Source organism: Carettochelys insculpta, chromosome 18 (assembly GCF_033958435.1).
Source record: "Carettochelys insculpta isolate YL-2023 chromosome 18, ASM3395843v1, whole genome shotgun sequence".
Lineage (NCBI taxonomy): Eukaryota > Metazoa > Chordata > Testudines > Carettochelyidae > Carettochelys > Carettochelys insculpta.
In genome coordinates this window covers 4440420-4468331 of record NC_134154.1, presented here as the reverse complement: position 1 = coordinate 4468331, position 27912 = coordinate 4440420, and the positions used below count along the sequence as shown (strand labels likewise).

The following is a 27912-nucleotide window of genomic DNA, read 5'->3' as shown; positions in this document are numbered from 1 at the left end:
CTAGATTTACCAGTAAATATATCAATTGAGATTTGTCCCACATTTCATATCCTTACCATCCATGAGGAGCCAGTGGCCAGTTAGAACCCAGATAAGAACAAGCATTACAGACAGGGAGAAGGAGAGCAGCTCAGCAGCAGTGAAACGTCCACAACAGCCAAAGGAAATCCTGCAAACAACACACCATATTAGTTGAAAGATAGGATTGCTTTCCATTTAAAGAACAGAGGAATCTCTGGCTTTGCTCAGGTGAGGCTCCGAAGTAGTAACACTCAAGAACAATATCCAGCAAAACTGAAAAGTAAGTTCTTTGTCACAGCATAGGTACCAGAAGCCGCAACAATAATTTACAATCAAAAACCTTGCCTAAAAGTTGAATTGGAGAGATGGAAGTGTTAGTCTAAGCCAGAGCAAACTGATTTAAATCAAAGCAATTAAATCACCAATTTTAATATAATTTAAGTCAGCAAGTGAGAAACCTTGATTGAAATAATCAACGTTAATCATGGTTTTACATTTGTATATAGCTATTTTCCTATTAAAAAGTTTATTCTCATTGGTTAGTAAATATTATAACATGTCGATTTCCAGCTAAATATTACCTTTACAGTATTATTACCTTGGTGCTTCATTCTGCTAGCCAGGTAGATAAATGTATGTAGACATAGTGTAAGCAATTATATAGTTTAATTTACATTTATTCAGATTCTTACTTTCACTTTTTATATTAGAAATTGGTAGCAATGCACTGCATATTTGTTTCTATTTGGACAGAAATTATATTTCATTTAAAATACATAAAAAGCATTTTAAAATTGTTCCTGCAGTTACATGAAGATATCTCAAAGGTGCTGGATATATTAAAAGGCTTGGCATTTAAAGCCGATTACTAATCAATGGAAGTTTCTATTGCAAGTAAGTAGAATTCATTTCTAGTCAGAAAAAAATCATAGAATCATAGAATACTAGGACTGGAAGGGACCTCGAGAGGCCATCGAGTCCAGCCCCCTGCCCCATTCAGTACATTCAGATCCATTTTGTACTGCACGCAAACAAACCTGGTACTTAACCACTGATTTCCTAGCTCTGACTTCCTTTAAAAGTTCAGCAGCACACACATCCTTTTTAACTTACATAAACAGGTTTACAATCCTAAATAAAAATCTTTCAAATTAGGCCTTAATATATGTTGCCATAATTCCAAGAAAGATCTATTTAAAAAAATAAACTGAATTTAATTAAAAAAAAATCAGCAATTTGTATCCATCCTGGTCTATGTCCATTTAATTCCAGCGAGATGGTTACAAGAGAGCTGACTATCAACTGGTACTGTCTACGGTAGTATTGCAATGTGGATACCTATCCACAAGGTCCACAATTCATTTTAAATAGGGTATTATATAGCTTTCATTCATGCTAAGGTGACTATTACATGGCCGTTAGAGTCTCTGAAATAATGCAACTGTGGTATCTTTAGCTGCATGTCAAAACCCAGCTCCCAAAGACAGTGACATCTCAAATCAAAACAAACTGCTGAAAAGACAATGAACACTAACCCCCCCACAATGATATCATATTTCCCATACTGGAAAGTGTTCCTAACAGGCAGAAGTTGTTCTTCCTAGCTTCAAAACAGTAACATGACTCTAGCAAAGAGAACCAGAACTATGCAACAATTAGCACTAGAGCTTTGGAATTAATACTAGTAGCAGAAACCTCACTTAAAAAATCTCATTAATAAAATAAATACAGCATTTATCAAGTCCTTACTTGTTTTGAGGAGAACAAGGTCGTGTTAAATACTGGCACATCGGGAGCAGAAGGAAAGCAAAGGCTATTGTTGCAAGGACTAGAAAAAGAGAAAATGTAACATTAGTACTTTCAGATCCATTTTCTACTGTGTGCAAACAGCTCCTAGTTTGAGAAAGCTTTGTGACAAAATTTATTGAAAAGGAAAACAGATTAAAGCTAAGGTTTCCTTTGCAGCACTGTTAGAAATGAAATGTGCAAATAAGTTCACATTTCATTTCATTTTATTGTCAACTAAAATTATAGAGTTAAAAAGAAAGTGTCAAGGAGAAAAATATGCAGATGGATTTTTTTTTAAATATTCTTTAAGTTACTTGGGGCCACATTCAGAGTAGCAAAATAGTGTATCCAATTATTCCATTATATTCAGCAGTCAAAAGATAAAAATATACACTGCGATCAGGTTATGAAACATTTCCAAAATACTTCATCATATCAAGAGCTCTAAAGAGCCAATCCTCTTAACATGGAAACACACAAATAGCCTCTCTGAACTCAATGACGGCACTCGCATGGATAAACAAGCTCATGCACAAGCAAGAAGAAATGAGCTCAGATCATCTAAACCTGTTTTAACCTGTTTCTTCAATCACATTTTAAGGGTTGATTTCAGGTAAAAAAAAAATTTCCTGTCTATCCTGTCTACAGTGTTTGGAAGTCTAGTAAAAAAAACAGTGAGTCAACTATACCTACTACGACTACCACCACTTAACCTTGTGCTCTGAGTGGCGCATAGGTCATCTACAAGTCTCCTCTACCACTCCATCTCGGGACAAAACTTCTAGCTGACTCTAGTACCCCAACTGTTGTTCTTCAATCTGAGTAGATGATCTCCATGTTTTCTGAGGTTTTCTCCTTTTGCATTTTCCTTCAGCGTTCCATGTGAGAGCTTGACAGACAATGCTGGTTATCAGAGTGTGGCCTAGCCATCCCCACTTTCTTCTCTTGATTTGAACACCAAGTGTGTCTTGTCCTGCTCTGTTCCAAAGCTCCTCGTCTGTCACAAAGTCTTGCCATTTGATGTGAAGGCGGTACCTCAGGTATCTATTTATGAATGTCTGTAGCTTTTGATTTGAAGAGACTTTTTAGTAAGCCAGGTCTCTCATCCACACAAGAACACACACTTCACATTTGTATTGAAGATCCACAGCTTCATCTTCACAGATATCATCTGCGAACTCTGTATGGGATGGAGGGTCTTGAATGCAGCTGTTGCTTTCCCTATCTTGGCATTTATATCCTTTTTTGTCCCTCCATTGCTGCCCACAATACTCCCCAAGTAGGTGAACTGCTCCACATCTTCCAGGTCATACCCTCCCAGCGTGGTGGTGATGTTTTGGGACTGGTTGATCCTCACTGTCTTGGTCTTTCACTTGGTAACGCTCAGTCCAGTCACTGTGGCAGTTCTGTCTAGTGTTGTGACCTTCTCTTCCATGCTTTCACATGTCGGTGTGAAAGGAGAAGGACACAGTCAGCAAAATCAATGTCTTCTAGTTTGAAAAATGTCCACTCAATGCCACTGTGATCAAGAACAGGAAAGGTGACAATAGGCACCCTCGTCACCCTCCTGAGAGTTTGCTGAACGATTCTGTCAAGACACCACTATGAACAACTTGCATGTCAAGTGTCTCTACATTGAATGAATCAAGTTAATAGTTTTGGATGGGATGCCGTGGTATTACAACAGTTTCCACAAAGCATGTCTATCAATGCTGTTGAAGGCTTTTTCAAAGTTTAGATGTAAATTCTGATTTCAGCTTTAACTTGTTCCTAAAAATCAGTTGCTCTAGCTATATCACGACTACTTCAAGGTAGTTGGCATTTTTCTGAACTTAGATAACAGAGTTACCTTTTCCAATTTTACTTATAACCCTTTGGTCACTACTAAAAACTGGGGGGGGGGGGCATGTGCAAAAAAAGTACATCTCAAAACAAGAATTAAGAATGAAAGCTAAACATTCAAAAAATACATGAAATGTTTTAGTAATCTGTCAAAGTTCAGTAATTACTGCTCCTTGTAAGCCATGAATTTGTGCAGTCACTCAGAAGAGTGCCAAATGTTGCCCAGGTGACAAGCAGAGCACCCACAGATAGGTTTTTCATTTCTACTAGAGGAGTGCATTTGCACATGCCTTACTGTACCTATAAAAGTTATTTCACAACTGCATGGAAAAACTCTGCACATGGATGGAAAACATAAGAGGGAACATTGATAGTAGTCCACATTTTCAGTAATTCACTGTATAGCAATTCACATTTTTATTTTAAGTTTTCAAAAACGAAGCAGATTTATTATTCACAAACCTACATTTCCTATTAAATATATTTATCTTATCAGCACAGATATAAAAGTTTAACAGCTATTGAGAACTATATTTATAATACATTAATATATTTTTCTTCAAGCTTAACACTATTTTATGCATCACAGAACCTAATTCAGGATCAAATACATCATAAATCAAAACACAATTCTAAAGTTACAGTATCACAAAAATTATGTCAAATGATGTTGCAGTAAGTGAAGTACAGAGCATGTGTAAAAAATGTTAACAGCACTTGGGTAGATTTTAAAACTTGTGTCAAAAGAGGATTGCAACAGCTGTGGGAAGAATCTCACCATCTTACCCCATCACTTTTGAGTGTAACAGACAAGCTGTGTGTTCTGAATGACCCCTCTTAAAGCATCTTTTAGGAAATAATTTTCTCCTTCCAATTAAGATGTGTAGCAGAATAAAAAAAATCTCTTTAACGCATAGGTTAAATCAATACAGCAACATTTGGAAAAAATCAATTGACCTAAAAGGAACCTTTTGCAACTTCCTACACAAAGTCTCACTCATACCAAATTGCCACATAACTCAATATAAAGTTAAAAGTTGTAAAATTATTTAGGGAGGAAAGTCTTCAATCACTGTTTATTATTATTTGCAATAATAGTGCACAGTGATAATCTAATTCTTGATCTCCCCCCCACCCCTCCACTCTCTGATTTGCTCACCTTGATTATCTTTTTCTGATTTGTCCTCCTTGCTTACTGTTTTTGGTTCTCTGTGCCTTAAATATTGAGTCTGTTCTGGTCTGGATATGGTCTGAACACCTGGGTCTGTCCCACGAAAGCTCACCTAATAAACTATTTTGCTACTCTTTAAAGTGCTACTTGACTGCTTTTTGTTTTGATAGTGATAACTTGTATATTTTCTAAGTACCGTTATTTTTGTCCAAGGACCAGTACTGGGCCCTGGACCACACTTTGGCAAATGCTGAGCTAGAGGGTAGAAGAGGACAATTTTGCTGTGTGTAGCTTATTTGTGGTTCTGCCAAATGGGAACAGGAAGCACTTTCTTACTGCTACTGTGATCAGCCAACATTGATCTGAAGAACTGCAGAAGCAGGACCAAAAGGCCACTGTGATTTTTTTTCTGAAGTCAGCATGTTGATATTTGCTTACATTCAAATAAATTTAAGCTAAAGCAGTTTCTGAAGTTTTAGAAGATATAGCAAGAAAAGTTGAGAGGCTTATAGATAATGGATTTCAAAATATTTATAATGTACTAATAAAAAATTGGCAAAGGGAAATTTGGAGAACTGGGGCTAAATTAATATTTTGTTATTTATGCACTGCATTTAATAAAGGGAACCATCCCTACTACAAGGAGTTTACAGCCATGGTTAAATAAAATTTGGCATGATACAGAAATCAGAGGTAGACTCATCGATGAAAATGTGAAGGAGTGGCAATGACATATGGTTACTTATTTGTTCTTTATTTACTAAATTAAACTTTTATACACCATCACTCAAAATGTACAAAAATCAAAGTAATAGAAATATAGCATTGGAAGGAATCTTGAGGGGTGTTATAAATTACCTCCCAGTCCTGAGTCAGGATCAAATACACCTAAAAAATTCCCAGCTGGTGTTTGCCTAGCTTGTTCTTAAAAATCTCCAATAATGGGAATTTCACAACCGTCCTTAGAAGCCTGTTTTAGAGTTGAACTATCCTTGAAGTTAGAAAGCTACTCCTAATACATAACCTTAATCTCCCTTGGTGCAGATTAATCCCGTTATTACTTGTTCTCCCTTTGGTGGACATAGAGAACAATTTAGAACAGCCCTTAATATAAAAAGCTATCAAAAGAATAATCAGATCTCCCCCCCCACCATCTTTCAGCCTTTCTTCATAGGTTTTCTAAACATTTTATGTTTGTTATTTCTAGGACAGTTGTAGATAAATTGAAAAGAGGTGGAAGTATGGTGCTCAGAACCACACACAATACTCCACATTAAGTCTCACCAGATCCCAACAGAACAGATCAGTTTGCTTTCATGACACTGAAGTTAATACATGCTAAATATTATACTTTACAATAACTGCACCACACTAATTCGTTCAATTTGTTATTCACTGTAACCCCCACCCCATGCCCTCATTTTTCAGCTGTACTACTGCGTACCTAGTTACTCCTAATTTTTTATTTGCATATTTGACTTTTCCTTTTAAGTAGAAGTTGAACCTCCCTGGTATTGCATCCTGAGGGTGTGACTGGTCCTGAATCAGGGAATTTGCCAGGGTAAGTAAATGCTGGCCCCTCTTGCTGCAGGGCTCAGCTCTGGCCACTGTGGAAGGACCAACGTTGAGGGGTAGGGGTGCTCAGGAGAAAAAGGAAAGTGGCTGAGGAGCACAGCACTTCCACCACCACCCCGGGTTCCTTCACCTCCCTCTCCTTCCCTGAGCTTGAACACTGCAAATAAGCTATCTGTGGCATTCTGGAAGTTCTGGGAGGGCAGAGGAGGCTTTGGTGAGCACAGGACCCTGTGGTATACTTACTTGTGGTTCTCCATTCCTCTGGGACCTCACCCACCCTCAATGATTTCTCTAAAATAATCCCTAATGAGGCTACTTCAGCTAGTTCCATAACCACTTCAGGGTGAATTTCATCAGGTCCTGCAAACTAGAAATACATGTAACTTAAAGTACTCTAACCTGTTCTTTCCCTATTTCAGCTTGCATTCCTTCCCCCTTATGTTGTTAATATTGCATTAAGTAACTGATCACATTTTTAGCCTTTTAGTGAAGAATGAAAAAAGAGGAACACTTCAGCCTTTTTGGTATCATCCATTACTAACTCTCAATATTCTCTGTGACCAACTGTCCTTCCCCACTAAGTAAAGGGCCTACACATTCTTCCAGCTTTCTTCTTGTCTTACTGCCCTTGCTTGAGTCAACTCATTTTGGGCCTTAACCTTTCTGATTTTGTCCCTAGGAGCTTGTCCTTTTCTTTTGTCCTCATCCTTAGCAACATATCCATGTCTCCACTTTCTGATTTTCAGGTCATTAAGAAGCTCCCAATGGAGCCATAGTAGCTTCTCACTATTTCTCCCCAGCTTTTCTTTCCAGTGCCACCCACATAGTTTGCCATCATGCCTTGAATATCCAAACAAAGGTAAATAACAAAAACAGGGAAAAAAAACAAAAGATGTTCTGAAATTAAAAGTACTGAAGAAAATGTCTGGATTTTGAAGCACTTCCTTACACAGTTCTGGGCATTATTTTATAACTTACATGTACATTTTATTTCTCAAAGTTCAGTCCAAATGACTCAGAAAAATTGGCCAATTCACCGTTCAAATTAGCTATCCCATCTTCAAAAGGTACTTCCCTCTATACACACTTTTTACAGAAGTGTATTAAGTAAGTACAGAAATACAACTTTAAGCATGGTTCATAACATGTTTCATATGCTTGGACCACAATACCCATAAACACATTTCAGTTCTTATTGACAAGACTCAATGATTAATATTTCCTGTTTAAGACTGATTAACATGAATAGAAGAGAATGTAGTCACCTGCTGTGCATATTGTAAAGACTACTTGAACTGAATCAAAGAAGAAGAACATGACTAGGAGAGAAACAGATGCTCCAATGGGAAGGAACAGTGCCTGGGTAGAATCAATCGTCTGGATACCTGCAGGAAAAGGAACAGAACAGGTTTCATATACAGTATTTCTCAGCACACATGATAAAACAAACAAACAATCTCCTCTTTAAATCCTCCCTGGTCTGTTTTTGTAGTCCATCACCCAAACATATGCAAGACTGTATAGAGAATTTGGTCATTATATTGATGACTCAAGAATACTGGTTCTGAGATATCCATTTACTTTCAAGAAAATACATCATGGTCTAACCACAGTACTGAATGCAAAGCTGGATCTTCAACAAAGACTTTCCATTTTCATGGGGACTGAGTAAGGAACAGCAGCTGAGTTAGCTTTCCCTGTGCAGCCCAGTAAGAGAGATGGGTGGGAATGGTGGCAGTCTGTGCTTCAGATGTTATTTATTTGTGAATGTCAAGAAATGAAAGCAGGTTTAGCATGAATTGTGGTAGTTTAATTCCCAATCTCATCATGTTTATATATTATTTAGCTTAATCTATGCAAAATCAACATTGTCTATTTAAAGGTGTGGTATTGTTAGTTCTAAAACTCTATTGAAGACCACAATGCAAGATGTTCTTTAGCACAGGTTAACCAGTTGAGCTAAAGCTTGTTTTAAAATTGACCAGCTTAGCACGTGCTAAACAGCCTCCCTGGTATGCTCTATGAGCTACCTTAGGTTAAGACCACCTTCTTTAAACCCTGCTCAAGAGAAGGCCACTCTGTATTGTTATAGTGTTCTTTCCTACAACTACAGGTGGGACTTCCCCGGGTCAGGACATACTGGTCTAGCAACATATCCATGCTCCAGCAGCACTATGGATGCTGCTGGACCAGACAGACCTGGCAGTTAGGAGTGGGACTGACTGGAAGTTCAGAGGGAAGAGTGGCCAGCAGCTGCGATTGGCACTTGAAAGGTGCCCACTCCTTCCGGCCCCCGGAGAGCCTGGAGCCCCACCTCTACCCCAGGAGAGCCTGGAGGCTGGCAGCAGGAGGTCAAAACTGACCTCCCCAGTTGGGCAAACTCCCTCATTTGGGACCAGTGAGGTCCTAGGGTGCTGGACCTAGGAGATCCAACCTCTACATGCTAAATTTACAGAATAAATAAAAAGCTAATGCTCAAGTTTTCAAACGCACATAGGTCACTATGGGTACGTCTACACTGCAAATGAAAACTCACTCCTGACCTCGCCAGGAGACTCCAGCTAAGTGGCTGTTGAACTGGATCCTAGGACACTGAGGTGGGAGGGTCCTGGAGTCCAGGCTTCAATCCAGCCCCCCACCAGACACTTGAGCTCCAGCACTGCAAATCTGAGTCCACTGGTAAGTGCCAGACATAGGTTTTTATGTGAAGTGTAGACCTATCTTGAGGTACCTTTGAAAATAGAACTCTAAATCAGTATGGTCTACAATACTACAATATTTTACTGTCAACTTAAGCTAGTGTAAAAAGTAGGCCGTAAAATTCATACTTGAAAGCAGATTCTCTAAACGTGGATCGTAAATACTTAAGGCTTTAAGTCTGATCCATTCAGTGATATTAAGATCATAGGATATATAGGAGAGAGGTATGTTGGCTCCTATTAAGCTTAACCATTCCTTACTTAAAAACAAACAAACCAACCACACACACCACACCAGACTTGTGCAGGGGCCAAATAACAATTTTTAAAAACAGACATAATATGTTGAAACAGCTGGGTGCCAGTGAGCACACATTGCAGCACCATAAATTAACTGGAGTCTAAGAATCAGGCTTCTGTGGGAAGAGAATAAGAAATGCTTATTTCAGAACAGATAAATTATGAATACCTGACTTATGTGGGGTATTATTTTTGAAGCCTCCTGGCTTCAATTTTACTTTGTCTAAAGATGTGAGAGGGGATACAAGGCCAGCCTCTTCTAAGCTCTAGAAAGCAACAGTAAAGTCAAGGACTTTAGCGTATCTTGCTTGGCCCATCTCAATTTAACACAGAAATGTACGTGTATCCTAAAGAGCAACCAAAGCCCATGTGAAGTTAGCATCTTATTCACTTACCCCTTTTTCACTTTAAGATTGAACCTCATATTTTGAAGGTCATGTTAGCACTACACTAATTTTCAGCCTCTAGCAATTTAAGCAGATGCTCAAGTTGGAATATAGAATCATGCTTTACCAAACATGACCAGAAAAAAAAATGTGGATTTGGAATCAAGAGATCTGGGTTATGGCCTCACATGAGTCTTCTTGTGCATCTTAGATAAGTTATTTAACTCTGAGTCTCAAGGGTTACTGACTGATAAAACAGAATAATATAATAATATTTCCCCATGTATTAATTAAAGTTGAAAGTAACTTCATGAATGCTTGTGACATACTCAGGTTCTCCATAGTGATGAACACTACTGTAATTTCAATCTATTTTTAATATTAGTATTTCAAAAGCAAAAAAGACAAGGTTTTCACCTATCACACAGCCGTGAAGCACGTAATGCATAACTTTTCTACAGTGTGACATTAATACTTTTGAATCCACACTGTACATAGGAGTGTTTGATTTTTGTGATGTAGTGGAGACATTCTGTGTAGGTCACTCTGGCACATAGACTTATGAACTGAGAGTTTTGTAGTGCTGTTAATCAAAGCAGCAGCGGGCAAGAGTACATACAATGATAAATCCCTGAATGCAGCATACTAGCTTGGCTTCTGGGAACACAGAGAGGACTAATGTGGGCAGCTGGAGAATGCTTACTGTTATTGGTGCTGTTGCCATTGAAAGATCCAGGTGAGCTGCTGCTGTCTTTCTCCTTGTCTTGATTTTCAAAGTCCATGTTAAGGGACCTGTAAGGAAGAAAGCAAACTCTTAATAATCCAATTTCAAATTCCCATTGAGAATCATTGTCTGATTTAAAGTTATTTCCACAGATAAACAAATAAGATACATAATACCAGTGTACAAATGCGCAGCAATGAGAGAGTAGCTCACACTGCTGGAATAGTATCATATGCAAAAGAAACCCATCAAATATAGTTAAAATCGTAAATGATCGAGTAGTACAATGCTCTGGTGACTGAAACTCCATGCCTGAATAGGGGTATAGCAGTACAACTAGAGTACTGACCACCTGACCAGGAGGTGACAGTGATAGTGAAATATTCAGGAAGATGACAGAGGACTCAGGGGGAGGAGGGTACAAAGACAGAAAATGCAATATTAAGGGGGAGTTTAATCAAATACTGGCTGGCAATATTTCTAGACACCATTAATGACTGCTTCTTGGAACAAGTAATCCGGAATGCCAAGAGGAGAGGCAATTCTTGATTTGGTCCTCAGGGGTAGGCAGGCCCTGGTACAAAAGGTGAATATAGCAGAAGAGCTTACTAGGACCAAGTTTAACCTGCTTGTATGGGGGTGGGGGAAGAAATCCTCAATTTCAAAAAGGGAACCACACAAAAAATGAGGTGGCTTGCCAAATGGAAAGTAAAAGGATTTGTCACAAGAAAGAAAAGCCTGGAAACTGAAAGCAAATGTTTTTAGATACACCATAATAGAGGCTCACACTTTAGTTGTAACCAAAATAACTGAAGTGAGGCTGTCTACACTATACAGCTTTTAAGCAACATATGCACTTAAAAAGCCCTCTCTGCCCACCATCACCATGAAAGACTCAAGTTTTGCCAGGCAATTGACAATATGAATGGGCTCACTGTCTGCAGCAGTACCAGATGACTGCAGAACAGATAATAAAATGCTAATTTTTAAAAAGGCTCCAGAGGCAATCCTGACAATTATAGGCCTGTAAGCATAAGTTCAGTATCAAGCAACTTCGTTAAAACTGTAGTAAAGATCAGAATTATTGGGCACACAAATGAACAAGATGTGTTGACTCTTCAACTTGTATAAAGGGAAATCATTCAACATCAATTAGAATTCTATGAGAAGGTTGACAGACATATGGACAAGGGTGATCCAACGCATATAGTGTACCTGGACTTCTGGAAACAGCTTTATCAAGCCTTATCAGGTCATTCATCAAAGACTCTTTAGCAAACTAAAGCAGCACAGGATAAGTAACTAGATCGTTCAGAGACATGAAGCACAGGAGGGGAATAAATGGTCAGTTTTCACAATGGAAAGAGATAAATAACCAAGTTCCTCAGTGATCTGTTCTGCAGCTTATGATGTTCAACGTATCAACAAATCAGGAGGAAAAAGTGGTAAACAATTGGGTGGAAAAGTTTGCTGATAATGCAAAATTACTCAAAATCACTAAAACCAAAGCTGACTGAAGAGTTAAAAGGGATTTCGTGAAACATGGTGACTGGCAACATAATCAGATGGAGAACATCAGTTTGAGAACAGGAGAAGCTGGTAAGTATAGAAAGCCGGAAAAGGATTGGATGATTTCCTTGTTCACAAAGACTGGAGACACAGATGGGCCTGGTCCTAGATTTTGCAGTTTCATCTTGGACCATGAAACAGAGAAAATATTAGCTGAATCCTAACTCCATATGCTGAGTGCTCCACGAAACCTGTTGGGGCTCTGTATTAAAAGATCAGCAGCAATGCACTCCAAGCCTCTGAGCAAGAGATTGCCTATGGACCTGATAAGCTGCTGCATGATGGAATCCACAGCCCAATAGAAGAGTGCAGAAAGAGCCAGAACGCCTAACACAAGATACTGTTTTAACTCACAAATGACTCTTTCAAATCAGTATTTGTTAATTTAAAAAAAAAAAAAGTTTCTCTGTTGCCTTCCTTTACTTACATCTACCAACTTACAATTTCCAATTTTTGGCCAAATTCCTAGAAAAAGTAGAACTTCAAACAAGGGCCTAGCAGTATGAGCAATAAACTGTGTAAAAAATACCATCAAGTTGCACACAGAAGTAACACTAATTAAATTTGCAAGGACGTTCTCCCACTTGAATGTCCACAGTGTGTATCCTGCAACTTAGCTGATGACTTATTTTATTCAACAAACCATTATCGTGAGAACCACAAAAATCAGAGAGAATTCTAGATTGGTTCTGCAGCAGCACTATCCAACAGATACAAAAGCATTTACACAGAGCTTTATTTTTCCAACAATATAAGCATTAAACTATCATTAACAAATATAAAGCATTTTATACAGAGCTTTATTTTTCCCAACATTATAAGCACTAAACTATTCTCCAATTTTAGCTGTCAGTGAGCCTGGTGCACAGATAGATTTTCTTAGCTCAATTCTACACAAATCCTTAGTGATGCAGGAAATTTTGCATTTTACAACTTTGCACATGTGGAAACTAGTCCTTACAGAGATCTAGACAAATGTGAAGTTTTAAGTTAACCACATTTAAAAAAGGCTTTTTGTATTTCAAAAATATTTTGTTTCTTCTACTTCCTTTACCAAGAGCACCTGAACAGATTTTGTTCTTGCTTTAAATTCACTTTTAGGCTCATGTAGAGCATGGAAAAGTTTCACTCCTAGACTGTAATTCTGTACTCCTATAAGCCTTATAAATTTAACTGCTAGCTAGGTATCAAAAATACAGTATGTATCCAAGGTAAATTAAAGTAGTAATAAACCTGTCTTTGAATAGAACTTTTTGTATGCAAAATCTTCAGAAACATATGGTGTTGCAGTCACATTGGTTCCCCACCCCCCCCTGAAAAACAACAAGTCCCGTGGCACCTTATAGACTCTCAGATTTTTGGAGCAGAAGCTTTTGTGGGCAAAGACCCGCCTCATCAGCTGCATCTTGTTGTTGTTTTTGAAGACACAGACTAAAACAGCTACCCATCTGATACACTTCTGCCCACTTTTTAAACCTGATATTGGATCCAGTATGGAGGTACCAGTATTACTAGCTACAAAATTATGTTTTGGCACAGCAGGGTTAAACATAGTGCATCAGTCACTTGACAGCCAGTATCATCATAAAGCCAGGCAAGAACTGAAGCATCTAGTTATGTTCAATATTAGCAACTAGTTTATGTAACTGTGATGTTACTGAATTATAATATGACCATAAAAACAATAGCTGAAATGGCTCTTACAGATGCAACAAATTTTGTTAAAAGCAGGACACATGGCCATAGAGAGTTAAATTCTCATGCCAAATGACCTAGAGTCAACCTTTAAAGGCATGTGAGCAAATTATGTAAATGTAAATTAGGACCATTCAACGCTGATTAGGCTAGACCTTTTAAATGGAAATGAACATTGCTAGAAATCTGAGGTAATATTAGTTGTGTGTACTTATCTTACAGATGCTAACCATATTCCTCCAGTAACAGAGGTAGCCATGTTAGTCTGTATCTTAAACAAAAATCAGCCATGCAGCACTTTAAAGACTAACAAATCATATTAAATTATAATTATAAATTATGCTTTTTTGTCGTGTTTCTATATATCACTTGTGGTAGGGTCTACATAACTCCTGGACCTAGGTCCTCTGTTCAGGTCATGTGGCCATGGGGCCTTGTTGCATCTGCTGGAGGTCCAAGCTTTGGTACCAAGTCCCGAAGTGCAGCAGGGTCAGTCCTCAGCTCCCTCAGCCTTTGTCTGGGCCCTCAGGTTATCTGTGGGAGCCACTCTGTGCCTCTGCCATCTCTGGGGTGAGTATCTGATGTCTGAACCACTCCCTAACTCCCTCCTGGCTTGTTTGAATCGCCAAACTCCTCCTACCCTCTCTACCCTGGCCCTAATATGGGGGAAGGTTTTTAAAGGCAGCCTTAGGTGGGAACAGCTGGCCCCAACTGATTTATGGCTGCCTCTTCCCTGGCTGCTCCAATCTGCCTGATTGCCAGGGCTGTGTCAAGCACCCTTTTTCTCTTGTAAGCTGCTCCTCTGGTCTCACCCTGTCACTCACTAACGGTTGATTCATACATCAAAAATGATTATTATTAAATTAATGAATCTTTAGTGAAAGATTATCATTTTCAAGGGCTATGTCTACACTAGCCCCAACCTTTGAAATGGCCATGCAAATGGCCATCTTGAAGTTTACTAATGAAGCGCTGAAATACATATTCAGCGCCTCATTAGCAGGCGGGCGGCCGCGGCACTTAGAAATTGACGCGGCTCGCCACCATGCAGCTTGTCCCAATGGGGCTCCTTTTCGAAAGGACCCCGCCTACTTTGAAGTCCCCTTACTCCTATCTGCTCATGTTTCGAAGTGCCACGGCTGCCTGCATGCTAATGAGGCGCTGAATATGTATTTCAGCACTTCATTAGTAAACTTCAAAATGGCCATTTGCATGGCCATTTCGAAGTTTGGGGCCAGTGTAGAGACAGCCCTGATGTCTCTAAAGTTTGTGATAAACTGCTTACTAGATAAGTTACCTTGCACTAATTGTCACAATGTCTGGGAGATACGTTACCTCAAAAAGCCCAGACCAACAGGCTGCTGCAAAGGTATGAAGTCCAGGGTGCACAAAAACCTGATTGTTAAAAAAAATTAAATCAGGTTTTTTAATTTAAATTGGATTTTTTAAAATAACAGTTACAATTACAGTTCATCACAAACATAAAATACACATACACCTGTACTTGGTCTCATAAGGAAGAATTGAAGGCTCTAGTCTGTCCGGCCTAACAACTAGCTCTTGCTTCTTTAAAGTTCTGGGCTTTGCATTTCTGCATACCATTTTCTTATTTTCTACTACATAATACATGCCCACAGACCATAATGGTGATGCCATAAGTCTATTCCCTATTTTACTTCAGCATACTTTCACTGAACTCTAACTGAGTAAGGAGGCTCCTGAACCTAGCTTTTAAACACCCAAATACACATTCTTCCACCACTCAGCGTTTGCTCAGCCTGTAACTGAATGGCTCCTCACTGCAGACCAGGCTGCCTTTGTATGGCTTCATGAGCCAAAGGAACACGGGGTAAGCTGGATCACTCAGAAATCACTATTGGCACCTCTACATCTCCAATGGCGATTTTCTGGTCTGGGAAGAAAGTCCATTTTGCAGCTCTCTAAACAGACCAGAGCTCCTAAAAATTTGCACATCATGCACCGTTCCTGACCATGCAACACTGATGACGGTGAAGCAATCATCATCATCCACGAATGCCTGCAACACAATGGAGAAGTACCTCTTGTAGTTTATGTACTCTGTGGCAAGGGGGCCTGGTGCCAAGATAAGGATGTGCATTCCATCTATTGCTCCACTTCAGTTAGGGAATACCATCCCAGCAAAACCATCCACTATGTCCTGAACATTGCCCACAGTTGCTGTCCTCCATAGCAGAAGGGTACTGACTGTTCTTGTTATCTGGATCACAACAGCCCCCACTGTAGCTTTGCCCACTCCAAATTGATTGCCCACTACCTGGTTGCTGTCTGACATTGCAAGCTTCCACGGAGTAACTGCCACACACTTCTGAACAGTTAGAGCTCATCTCAGCTGGCTCCCCAGGAACTCTTAATCACAGTAACAGGGCTTTTTAAGTACTTTTTGTTCAAAAATAATCCAGTTTCAAAATTAAAACAACTGACAAGAATGGTCCTTTTTCTGAACATTTAAAAAAAATTCCCTCTATCACTCTCTTGAAGTGCTTTCCCTTCCTACACTTCTCTCTCTTTTAGTCATTGCTGCCCTCTATGCTCCCACTTTTGCTTCCCGGCTGTGTCTTCCATATTTATACTACACGAACAAGCTAACACCACTCCAACCATTTACGTTCTTTCAGGAACCACTGTCATTGGAGAATAAGCCAAACAAAATCAAATAGCAATTTTCTCAAAAATAAAAATCCTGTTCTTTAAACTGCTGGAGACTGGCTGAGACTCTCCTCTCAGCCTTCTAATAGTATGGCCAATAAACACCCTTTTGTAATTTAAGGAGAGAGCTAGCAGCCAGGAAGAAGTCTGGCAGTTAAAAATAAGTGGGGGGAACATAGGTGAAGATGGACAAGAGACACAGATGTGACACACAGCTGTTTTCTACACAAAGTTGAACAAAATATTTAAAGATACATGTTACATCTCAGAAAACTGGCACTCTCTGCTCTGGCAAGATCCCTTGTCAGGCGAAGAGGCTCCTGGACCAGAAAGAAGGGGCAGGAGGGCAAGCTAACCTTCCCTGGTCAAGCAAAATCCTTTGCTCTGGACCAATGAGGGTGTATTAAAATTAAGACTATATGGAATGCCTGTGAACTGAATAGACAGCAAACCCTAATGAGGTAGGTGCCTTCAGCTAATATGATAGGACACCATTTGCTTACTGATAGGCATCACAAAATATCACCACAGCTATGGACCAGCTACAGTTAGATCACCTGGTGCCGTTTTATGATTTGTACTTATTCTCTGCTGTAGACTTAAAATCAAAACTGGAGTGATCCATAAGCATCTTCTGAAAAAAACAATTCAGTTTTCCATCAGGGAACAAGATATACTGAGAAACTAAACGCAAAGTGCAACAGTAAATCACTTTCTGGATAATTTTAACTTTTGGGAGAATTCCAAAGGCAGAAGTTAGCATGCAGTACCAATTTCGAAACAGCAGCAATCGACAGTTGTTTTGTCTGTAGATCTTTACAACACAACTTGGATAAGACTATATTAAAGCCAGGTTCTTAAGCCACAGCTTATCCTCCCAGGGAAACATTCTGTAGGTTTACATGAAGGCCAAATGGGTGACTAATCTGCTGGCACGTCACAGATAGCCAAGCTCCATTTCAACCACAGATCACTCCTGCTGTCACACTGCTTCAGAAGATTTGCAGAAACACTATTCTTAGGACATTAATGCCTTCATATTAGCTCAATGTTTAAGTAGCACTTGTTTAAGATGCAGCTAAAGAGATTCCAGCGAACATGCAGGAAAATTCTCAGCAATACACTCACCCACATTGTAAGGCTTTAGGAAAAATAAGAACTGGCAAACCATGCACAAATACAGTCAAAATTCCATTGTGCTGTTATTGTTAATTAATGTAGCAAATAGTAGCAGCCGCTTAATTCAAACAAACAAAATCCCAAACCGCTATCTACCTGCAGGATATCAACTTCTAGACTAAGTGGCAATAAACTACAATATAAAAAAGGACTTGCTTTCCTGCCAGCAAAAAGGAAATGGCAATGAAGGTCCCCCCAACACTTTTCATATCTGTGAATATACCTTCCCCATCAAAACCAAAATACATAAGCAATAGAAATGGATGTCTTCTCATTTAGTTTCATATGGTTAGCTGCTTCATGTTTTATTGAAAAAGACTGCAAGTTTCACAGCAGTTGCTAACCTTCCCATAGGACACATGATACAGAGTATTTTTGTCTTCACATGTATTAAGAGAAAGTTTTCCTCTCAACTGCAAGAAGTCACCATGTTTATATACAAGGATACCTGACAATAAAAGCAGTTCCTTCTCATAAGAAGCCTGAAAGCACACAGGCCAGTGTGTTTAGACCACCTACCCTACACCTCAAACTGTATGAAGTGCTATGCAACAACAATATCTCAACTGCCTCTGACCCAGAAGGTTAACTAAACCTCTGTTAATAAAGGAAAGAAACTAGTCCTCAGGGAGCAACTGTGCATATACTTAGATGAGAAAAAAAAGGAGACAGGAAAGGAGGCACCCAAAAATTAAAGCATAACTGCTTTTATTTTTGGGACTTTTCCCTTTCACTAAGAGATATTTTGAATATATTTAGTGCTTAATGGTATTAGTGATCACTGACTAGGTGGACAACAATCTACTTCACTAGTAATAACATCTATTGCTACTCGAGGGAGTCCAAAGATATGTTTCCCTACAGTAGGCTCTCATTTTATTATTTGTGTTATGGTAGTTTCTTGGCTCTGAAACGCCCCCACCCCCCGACTACAGATCCCAGGGGCCAGGTCCATCTGATCTAAAATTTCTGTCCAGCCCACTGCACAGCGTGGCATTCAAGCAAACTGCCTGCCTGCCACTGTCCCAACACTGCTCCTGGAAGCAGCTAGCTACTGCTGCCACATCTCTGTGTTCCCCTTGGGAGAAGTGCAGCAGATCTTCTATATGAGTATGGTGCTTGTACTGGCATGCAGATCTGCCTTCCTCGCCCCTAGGGGCCCACAAATATTACCAGTAGCCAGCTGCTTCCAGGAACAGCGTGAGACCCCACCAGGGAGTCTGCGCATCCTGCTGCACCATGGACTGTGGTATGCACCTTGTGGCCAGAGCCTGCACCCCGATCTCCAGTCCCAGGTCAGAACCCCCATCCTGGCACCGAAATTCCCACCCAGAGCCCTCACCCCTCCCACGCCTCAATTCTCTGTCTCAGCCCAAAACTCCTTCCTGCACCCAGGCTCCTCCCAGATGCCACTCCCCCCTCCACTAATGTAGTGGAAATTTGAGGCCTGTGAAGACTTATTAAAATTTGTGGAGTACTCTCCCACCCCCTTGCAAAAAGTGTCTATGCCTGGTCTACATCAGCAGTTTCCAATGTGGCTTGCAACCCTCAATAGGGTTGTGTCACCAGCCATTCCTACTGCATGGATGGATGACATTTTGACCTGTACAGTGTGCCAGGCATGTATGGTATGTGTAAAGTCACCATGTCTGAAAGAGATGATTTTGTTCTATAAAAAATGGCATCTTCCCCATAGCGTGACCTTGCACACCACACACGTGGGTCACACTGTGCGAGGACACCATTCTTCAAAATGGCTTCCTCTGTGCAGGAAAGACTTCATTAAAATGGGGTTGTGGAAGCACAATTTTAGCACTATAACAAGAGCCCCACAAATCCAAGTCTGTAGAGCCAGACCTGGACCCAATGCCATAATTTTTAATTTATTTATTTACCATGTAAACATACCCTCTGGGATCCAATCAGGTCATCATAATAGTAGGTATATAATATTTAAGCACTATTTAAAGGTTACTGGTGACATAATGGCTAAAAACCTCAGTCTTGTCACACACTGTATAACTCGAAGCTGCAACCTCAATGCTAATTAAGTGAAGGGATCTGGGGATCCATATAAAGCTTCCTCTGCTAATAAGTAGCCTACTGAGACTAAAATAGTACACAGCAGTGCTAATTCCAACTTGCACAAGTCTGATATCAATCATACCCCTGCTAAAACCAGTGGGTTCAAAGTGTCATTTTACTGATACTTGCCAATCTAACTTTTGAACAGAGTTTCTGATGGTTACGGATTTCTGAGCACAAGGAGAGAAGTATATAAAAATGGGCTTAATTTTTTCAGTATTGAAAATTAACAACTTTAAAATATTTAGTGTTATGTTAGAGTTAACACAGAATCCAGCAAAAATTACATGGTAATACATGACTGCCTGTACAGCTACAACGCTGTAATACTGCCCTTTTTTTTTTTTTTTTTTTTTTTAAAAACAGCCTCATCAGCTAGCTTAGGAGTTTACAGCAGCACAACAAACTGCAATTACACAACTCAGAATTTGGGACCTCAGCTTCACAAAGCAGACGAGGACAAGAACATAGCAGAGTCAGTGTATTCAGGCCCAGGGAAGGAAATACAGCCCCATAACCCTTTCCTTCTGTTTGAGTGAAAGGGTGGTTGCAAACCTACTGACTATTAATGGAAACGTATTCATCTAGCCTTGACAGAGGGAATGTATCAGTGCAGGATTTCAGGTGGGGATAAACAAGAGAACAGGGCAAGCATCTGTCTGCTAAAAATATTTTTTTCCTAAATGGAAGTTATTAAATCTTAATCCTGATTCATGGCATAGAACATCTGTATAGCAGATATTTTAACCAGTTTTTTATGTAGGAGACACAGGTGATCTTTGGGTTTGTTAATTTAAACAGAAAGACACACAAAGTTCTTCCTAGAACCTTCTCCTTCATTCTCTCAGTACTATTAACATGCATTCTAATGAACACTAAGATCATGCTCTCTCTCAAAGGTAATTTCACTGTAAAAAATACACATATTGCTTGTCTGTAAACGTGAAGGTGCAAAAGTCAACTAATGAAGACACTGCATGTGAGCCATTTTGTTTATACAAATGCTTTAGTTGCCCAAAGTCTAAACACAAGAGACTGATTTGTTCCCCGAGTGCCTCTTGTATCCCTAAGGTTTAAATCTTCCACTGCAGAAATTAGGAGAGATTTAAATACCACTTGTTCTCAGCAGTGCTTCAAATACCTTTATTAGAACTCGTATCTGTAAGTTTCAAAGCAGTATTGAACGAATTGTGCCATACAGCTCTTTAGCACTGGAGACAAATCCTTATGTTGTTTTTAAAATTTATTGTTTGAAAATATTTTGCTGATCGGCTAAACATGCTCTCTCTACCCAATCCCAAAACAATATTAACTGTGCTTAAGGGAAAAAGGTCCCTAAAGCAAAGTCAAAGCACTTCAGGAAAAAGCTAAACAATGCCTTATACCTCTAAATATATAAAAAACAATTTAAGCCAACTTCCCCAAAACTGTTAATGATAATCTATAACAAGTTAGGAAAGCTGTAATACAGTGATCATAAAAAAAAGTATATTTTAATATACTAGTAATTCCCCCAATTTTCAGCTCCTTTATCTTCATGTGTTAACATCTTTAAAATAAAACTTTATGCACGTTATATTTATCCCTCAAAAAAAAAAGTTGAAGTAAAATGATGAAGAGGCTCAGATGCTTGGGTTACACAGTTCTTCCGTTCCATAAAATGGAGAATATCAGCACCAGGTTGCTCAGTAAAGAACTGTGATGGCAGCACAGCCCAGTAGGCAAGAGCAGTTGTAACAATGGGAAGATTTCAAGACACTCACTTTTCATCTGGTGTCCCTATTCTGCCTGAAATGAGACTGGAAGATCTGATAAAGTCACCTATTAACAAAGAAATGGTTCATACCAGCATTCCTAAAAGGAGGGGAAGAAAGGCACCATGAGCTTGTAACATGACCCTTGAGCAGGTGAAGAAAAGAGAAGATTGGGCATAAATGGTTACAGTCCTTCTGGCACACTAATATTACCTCTGACAACTGGAGAAGTGTGGTATGTGATACAAATTTTGAGGAGTAAATGGACTTGGAAGTAGCACGGGCACTTCAAAGTACCCGAGATTGACCTGTGGCTATATGCAAGCCAGCACTTCATAGTTTCACACTTTGAAGTTGCTGTGGGGGAGATTTAGCCTAATGAAGTGCTACATACACACTGCAGACTTCACTAGTAATCTCCCAACACCCTAATTACCATGCCCCCTTCGAAGTTGGTGGTTAGTCTAGACACATCCCTAGAGTATATGAAGTCACCCTTTTTACTATGTAAATTCAAACATCGAACAACAGAAAAAACAAAGTTTACCCATAACTTCACAAATATTACCCATTAGCCATCAGCTAGGTGCATCCTCTCTTGCACCTAGAGCTAAGGCTGACGTGTCCGTGACCAGGGACACAGTGGGCTGAGGACCATGGAAGGGAACACCTTTGAGAATGTTCCACAGAAACATCCACCGGCAGAGAGCGTTGGAGACAGGGCAAGACAAGGTCACAACTATTTCTAGACAGTCATGGCCAGGATGATACGCCGAGGCCAACCACACCTGAAGAGGGCAGAGACAGAGCCTGGTGAATGGTGTCATGTATGTGCAGGCTGCCAAGTATCCCACCAGCCAAAACAACAGGGAGCGCAATAGCTGGATAAGAACCTGGTAATGCTGATCAAGGAGGAATGTCCTGGCTTGCACGGCACTGAGAACTGTCCCAATAAATTCTGTGCACTGAGTAGGGGGTCAGCAATGATTTTGACAAGTTGAGCAGTAGGCCCAGCCTGTCCAGAGTTTGTCTGGTAACGACCACTTGGGCCTGCACCTGATTTGCAGACCGGTCCTGGCGAAGCCAGTCATCCAGATACAGGTAAACCTGGACACCCTGGCAGCAGAGGAAGGCAGCCACCACTGCCATACATTTGGTAAACACTCAGGGGACCACAGACAGCCCGAAAGGGAGGGTGATAAATTGAAGGTGCAGGTGGTACTTCAGATTCACAGTGGACCAACAGCAGGAGGGAGGGATAGAAATGAGAAAGTTAAGCATCCTTTTTGTCGAGAGTGGCATACCAGTCCCTGGAGGGGGCGATGGTGCCCAGAGACACCACGCGGAACTTGAGACACCACAAACGTTGAGCTTTCAGAGGTCCAGGATGGGTCGCAGTCTACCACTTGCCTTGGGAACCAGAGAATAGCAGCAGTAGAAGCCCCCAACCCCTATACAGAGAGGGCACTTCCTCCACCACCCCTAAGCCAAAAAGTAAATGAGCCTAATTGAGGAGGAGCTGTTGGCGAGAAGGGTCCATGAAGAGGGACAGGCAGGGGCAATAAAATGGGATGGCGTATGCTGACGAGATAATCCTGAGGACCCAGCAGTCCGACATGATGGCCAACCAGTCCAGGAGGAACAGTCTGTTTAGAAATGGCAGGATAGGAACTAGTCATGCAGGTACCCCAGTCTTGAGAGCACCATCAAAAGGAGTGCTTGGAGGAGGACTGATTGGCTGTGACCAGTCTTGGACTGCTGATGGGGAGGCTGGCAGCAGAAGTAATGCCCCTTGAGAGGGTAAAAGTTCAAGCACCCCTGAGATTGAAAAGCCTCAACTGCTGTTGAGGCTGTGGTTTAAATGGTTTCCACTGCATAGCCTGCATATGCATGCCCAAAAACTTCAGGATACTGCAAGAATCTTTGAGGTTGTAGAGATGGGTGTCAGTCTGCTGAGCAAACAACATGTGTCAAAAGGAAAATCCTGGATTGTCTGTTGGACTTCTGGGGGAAGGCCCAAAGGTAAAAGCCAGGCCATTCAGCGCAGGGCTATGCCCAATGCAACAGAACAAGGTGCAGAGAGCCACATTCAGAGCTGCCTTCAGGCAAGTCCAAGACCCCACCTTGCCCTCCTGCATAAAGGCCAAGAACTGCTCCCTCAGTTCCTCAGGTAACTGAGGTTCCTTTTTTGCATTTGAGGGTCACAACCCAGGAGTTAGTTGTAGCAGCTGAAAACAACCAGCCAGTTAGCCACCCGAAGCATAAGGCCTCCACAGAATAGATCTTTCATTCAAAAAGGCTGAGGTATCTGGCGACTTTGGGGCTGGAGCCTGTTGACCTTAGTGCTCTTTTTCATTTACAGCATCCACCACCTATGAGCAGGGTGGTGGATGAGTATACAGGTTCTCCTAGCCTTTTACTGGTTCAAAGTACTTGCGTTCTACCCCATGACCAGTCAGGAGAATAGATGCCAGTGTCTGCCAAACAGTAGAAGCAGTAATCATGGTAATCTTGTTAAAGTGCATAGCCACATGCGAGGTTCCTTCCAAGGGCTGAATGTCACAGGCTGGGTCAGGAGACTCTGACTTCACCCACTGGAAGATTAAAGCTGGTGGCCGCAGGATGGAAAAGCTCCTGGAGCACCCTTTAGTGAGTGGACAGGGACCCCATGGCTGATGTACTTGCCACAGTCTTGTCTGGAGAGGAGCTGGAAAATGACAACAGAGGCGCCATTGGTGCTGGATACTTTATTTGATAAGATAGTGCCACAGAAGCAGTAGGGCTGTGAGAACCCTGAGGGGCGTGGCTAACAGTAGTCTTAGGGGCTTGAGGTAGTAGTTTTATGCGACCAGGAAGAGGGCTTGGTGCTCAGTGATTCCTAGTACACCCTAGGTGTCCAGAAGGGAAACAAGGCAGAAGGGCACTGGGAAGCAGCAGAGTCCTGTTCCAGGCCTTGAGGTTCTCACACTTCAGGACCATGGAACGAGGCAGAAGTGAATGCGAAGGCCAGCGAGGAGTCATTCCTGGAGGAGCATGGCCAACATATAAGTTGGTGCGAATGGTCTCACAGGACTGACATGGCAAATGAGAGCAGTGAGGACAGTGGAACCAGCGCTGGGGCAAAGGACGCTGAGAGCCAGACCAGTGCCTACCAGCGTGACATCAAGCAGAGTGATACCACGGCAAGCCAGGAAAAGAAGTGAACCAGCACTGGGAGCAAGACCAGCTCCCAGATAGGTGCCAAGAAGCATCACAGCATGAGGAACAGGACTGGCATTGATAGGGAGAGTGGCGTCAAGAGCAGAACCAGCGTTGGGACCTGGACTGGTGCCAAGATAGGAGACCTGCATTGAGAGTGAGATCTGCACAGGGAGCAGAAATGCTGAGGGAGCAGGGGCACCAAAGAAGGCAAGCATCAACAGCCTACCCACAAGGGTCCTGACAAGAAGAGCCAGACTGGTGCAGGTAATGGGACCAAGTTCCTAAACAGGGATGTGATTGGGGCATAATCTGCACCAGACAGATTCCAGAGCCCAAAGATGAGCACTGAAGAGATGGCATGGGGCTAGTGAGGCACGGTGCCAAGCGTCGGACCCAGAGGCAGAGTGTGCCGAGGATCCAGAATTGGATGTACCTGTAGCAGAGGCCCTTGATTGAGAATGGGCCATCACTGACAGCAACAGAGAAGGAGGCTGCGAAGGTGACCAGCATGACAAGTCCTACTGGTGATGCCTCAGATGGATGTGCCAGGACTCACAGCAGGCCTGAGATGTCAGGTGATTGCACCCAAGCAAGAGCAGTCAGAAGTGCAGGCTTACCAGTGGATACTCAACAAGGGGCAAGAGCCTGAGTACATGCCAGGGAGCTCATTGTTTATTCTTCCACTGCCCAGTATCTATCAATCATTGACGAAGGACCAACTGGCACCGGATGACCTGGTAAATCCAGGAGCACGTGAGTTCCTACCATGGTGGTGCAAGTGCCAAATGAGTGAGGAGTTGACCAAGACAAACACCGCACTCCTTGCAAGTCCAGGATTGACCATGGAACCGAAAGCCTACACTGGTGGTAAGAAGGAACCATGGGGCGATCAAGTGGGCAGGGTCATATATGGAGCTCTAAAGCCAACCAAACAAGTAGCAGCTAGGGTAGAACTTTCCAACAGCCCACCACGTCCATACCTAAGTTGAACAGATATGAATGAGCACTTGAAGAAGAATGGCCATCGTTCCTGGAGAACCCTAGCACAACGGATAGTTACTTTCACAACTTTATTACTATGCAAGAGTCAACTAATTTAGTTTCCCAAGACACTCTCATATTTTAGAGGTTTAGGATACAGCAACCAGCAATTCCATGATGTGGAAAAATAGTGACAAAAAGTTACACAGTCCTCTGTGATGCTGCTATATAAACTGTATCAAAAATACATGGTTGACTCCTTTTATGCCCTATATGTATTTTCAAATAGTAGGGAAAATGTGCCCCTGGGCAACTTAATCTATATATAGTGTAAAACACTACTGTGGTATACGTGTTTGAAATTTGATTTGCTTTCAGACGTACTTCAGAAACTTATCTTCCAAATAGGCTAGGTCCTTTAATTCGCTCCCTCTTCTTTATACAATTCTAAGAAGCTGAAGTTAAAGTCCATTTACAAGTATCATTCTGACAAAGATAAAAACAATGAACATACATACTGAAGTCAGACCATTAACTATTTTACATATTAGTCAGTTCTTTGTTGTGTCTTCTATAAGAGGTCTAGCTGTAAGTGAAAGGTGTGTCTTCCCCAGCATAACAAGTATGCTTTGACATGACTAACATGATGAATGCAGATACTCTTCATGAGCAAGTTTTCATCTAAAATATCAATAGGTTTATAAAACATTCTTACCTGAAGCTGCCATAGACTATAAGAAGAATGGAAATCAGGAATGTAGACACTTGACTGGAATCCACAAGGGAATATGCCCTAGAATGTGGGAGAGAAAGGCACAATGTGTCACCACAGAACATCACCTCTTGGGTGTCATTTGATAACTCTTTGCCCTACTAACAAAACAAATAAGGCACTGCCTGACAAATCAGCAGATAACTATTCTCAGAATGCCACTTCCAAATAAGAAAACACGTTACAGGCTGATTAGCTTGTGCTATTCGATGACAGACTCACAGATTATTTGCACCATTCAAAAGTTCAGAGGTCTGCAACCTGTGGCTCCAGAGCCACACAGGTCTCGTTAAGGATTTCATTGTGGCTCCCGATGCCATAATTAAGAAGTTTTAAAAGGAAGTGGCCTGTGTACAAACGGCCTGTGTACACACTGTTCTTAAAATGGGGCCTACAAAAAGTAGGGTTTGATGTTTATTAATAGTGTTTTGCATTCACATGCACTGTCTCTCTTAAATTATTGAGTTTACCGAATCGGAAAAAATAGCTCTTCTTGCTATTTTGGTTGACAACCCCCTGAAAATGGTGATCAAATGTGACCTATGCCATGATCACCATACAGGGCCTTCTGCCAAGACATGGGGGAGCAGGAAAATGCTTTAGCTTTATCTAATGAATCCAGGCTTATGACATGCAACTTTCTCACGTTACTTACTTATAAGACTGAATTGGTAAATCAAAAAGACAGAACGTGACTAAGCATTATTTCAGAGAAAATACCCCTCATAACTATATCCGCACTACACTTTACATGCAAGATGGAAATATTTTGATACAGAACTTCTGATGGAGGTTTTGGTAAGTAATGCCATTTTATTTGCACTGATTTCCTGAGAAACCAGATTTCAGAAACATATGCAAAGGTGGGTGGCGTGTGGTTCCCTATCCCGCAAGAGACTGAACTGTACTGTCTAATTTATAGAACAAATTTTGGGATAGGGAGAGTGTCAGAAAAATTTATAAAATGGCAATCTAACCAACTTCAGTCGCCCTCCTACTGCTGACAGGGGCTGCTTCAGCCTGGCTGGACTTCTGCTGCCTGCAGTGCATCAGGGGCCCTTGCGGTGGCCCAGCTGGAACGCCACCACCCTAAAGTATGCCCAGGGCTAGCATGGATGGGGGTTGTTCCAGCTAGGCTGGAGCAATGCCTGTCTGTGATAGCGACAGCTGCCCCCCAAACCCATTTAGCTGGTTAACTAAACAGGATTTTAAATCCTTAAGCCTCATTACTATGATAGCCAAATGCCTTACACAATGCTCCTTCCCTCATAAGACCAAAAGGGAATGTCTAGCACATGGGGAGCGCATGTTGTAGTATTCCTAAAACCCACACAAAAATTTAGAAGCAAGTATTTCAGAGGTCTGAAAGCTAAGAAATTGCCAATAAGTGATTGTAAACAAAAAGGAATGTCTGGAAGATGACTGACCACTCAGGTTATGACAAGCCTTTACGTACATTAACTTGTTTTTCTTCTATAATAT

At 41.1% G+C, this 27912-nt stretch overlaps 1 protein-coding gene across 2 annotated transcripts in view; it reads right to left on the bottom strand.

Moving 5' to 3' along the window:
* Nucleotides 1-27912, bottom strand: part of SPPL3 (signal peptide peptidase like 3) — a 78409-nt gene that overhangs the window by 15072 nt on the left and 35425 nt on the right. The window contains exons 2-6 of one of the 2 annotated variants that reach the window (XM_075013093.1): nt 26374-26451; nt 10486-10574; nt 7663-7782; nt 1771-1849; nt 57-169 (exon numbers count right to left, since the gene is read on the bottom strand). In XM_075013093.1, coding sequence (XP_074869194.1) covers nt 57-169; nt 1771-1849; nt 7663-7782; nt 10486-10574; nt 26374-26451 — 479 coding nt within the window. Of the gene's footprint in view, nt 1-56; nt 170-1770; nt 1850-7662; nt 7783-10485; nt 10575-26373; nt 26496-27912 lie in introns of those variants that run through there. The other variant, XM_075013092.1, reaches the window with a different exon arrangement.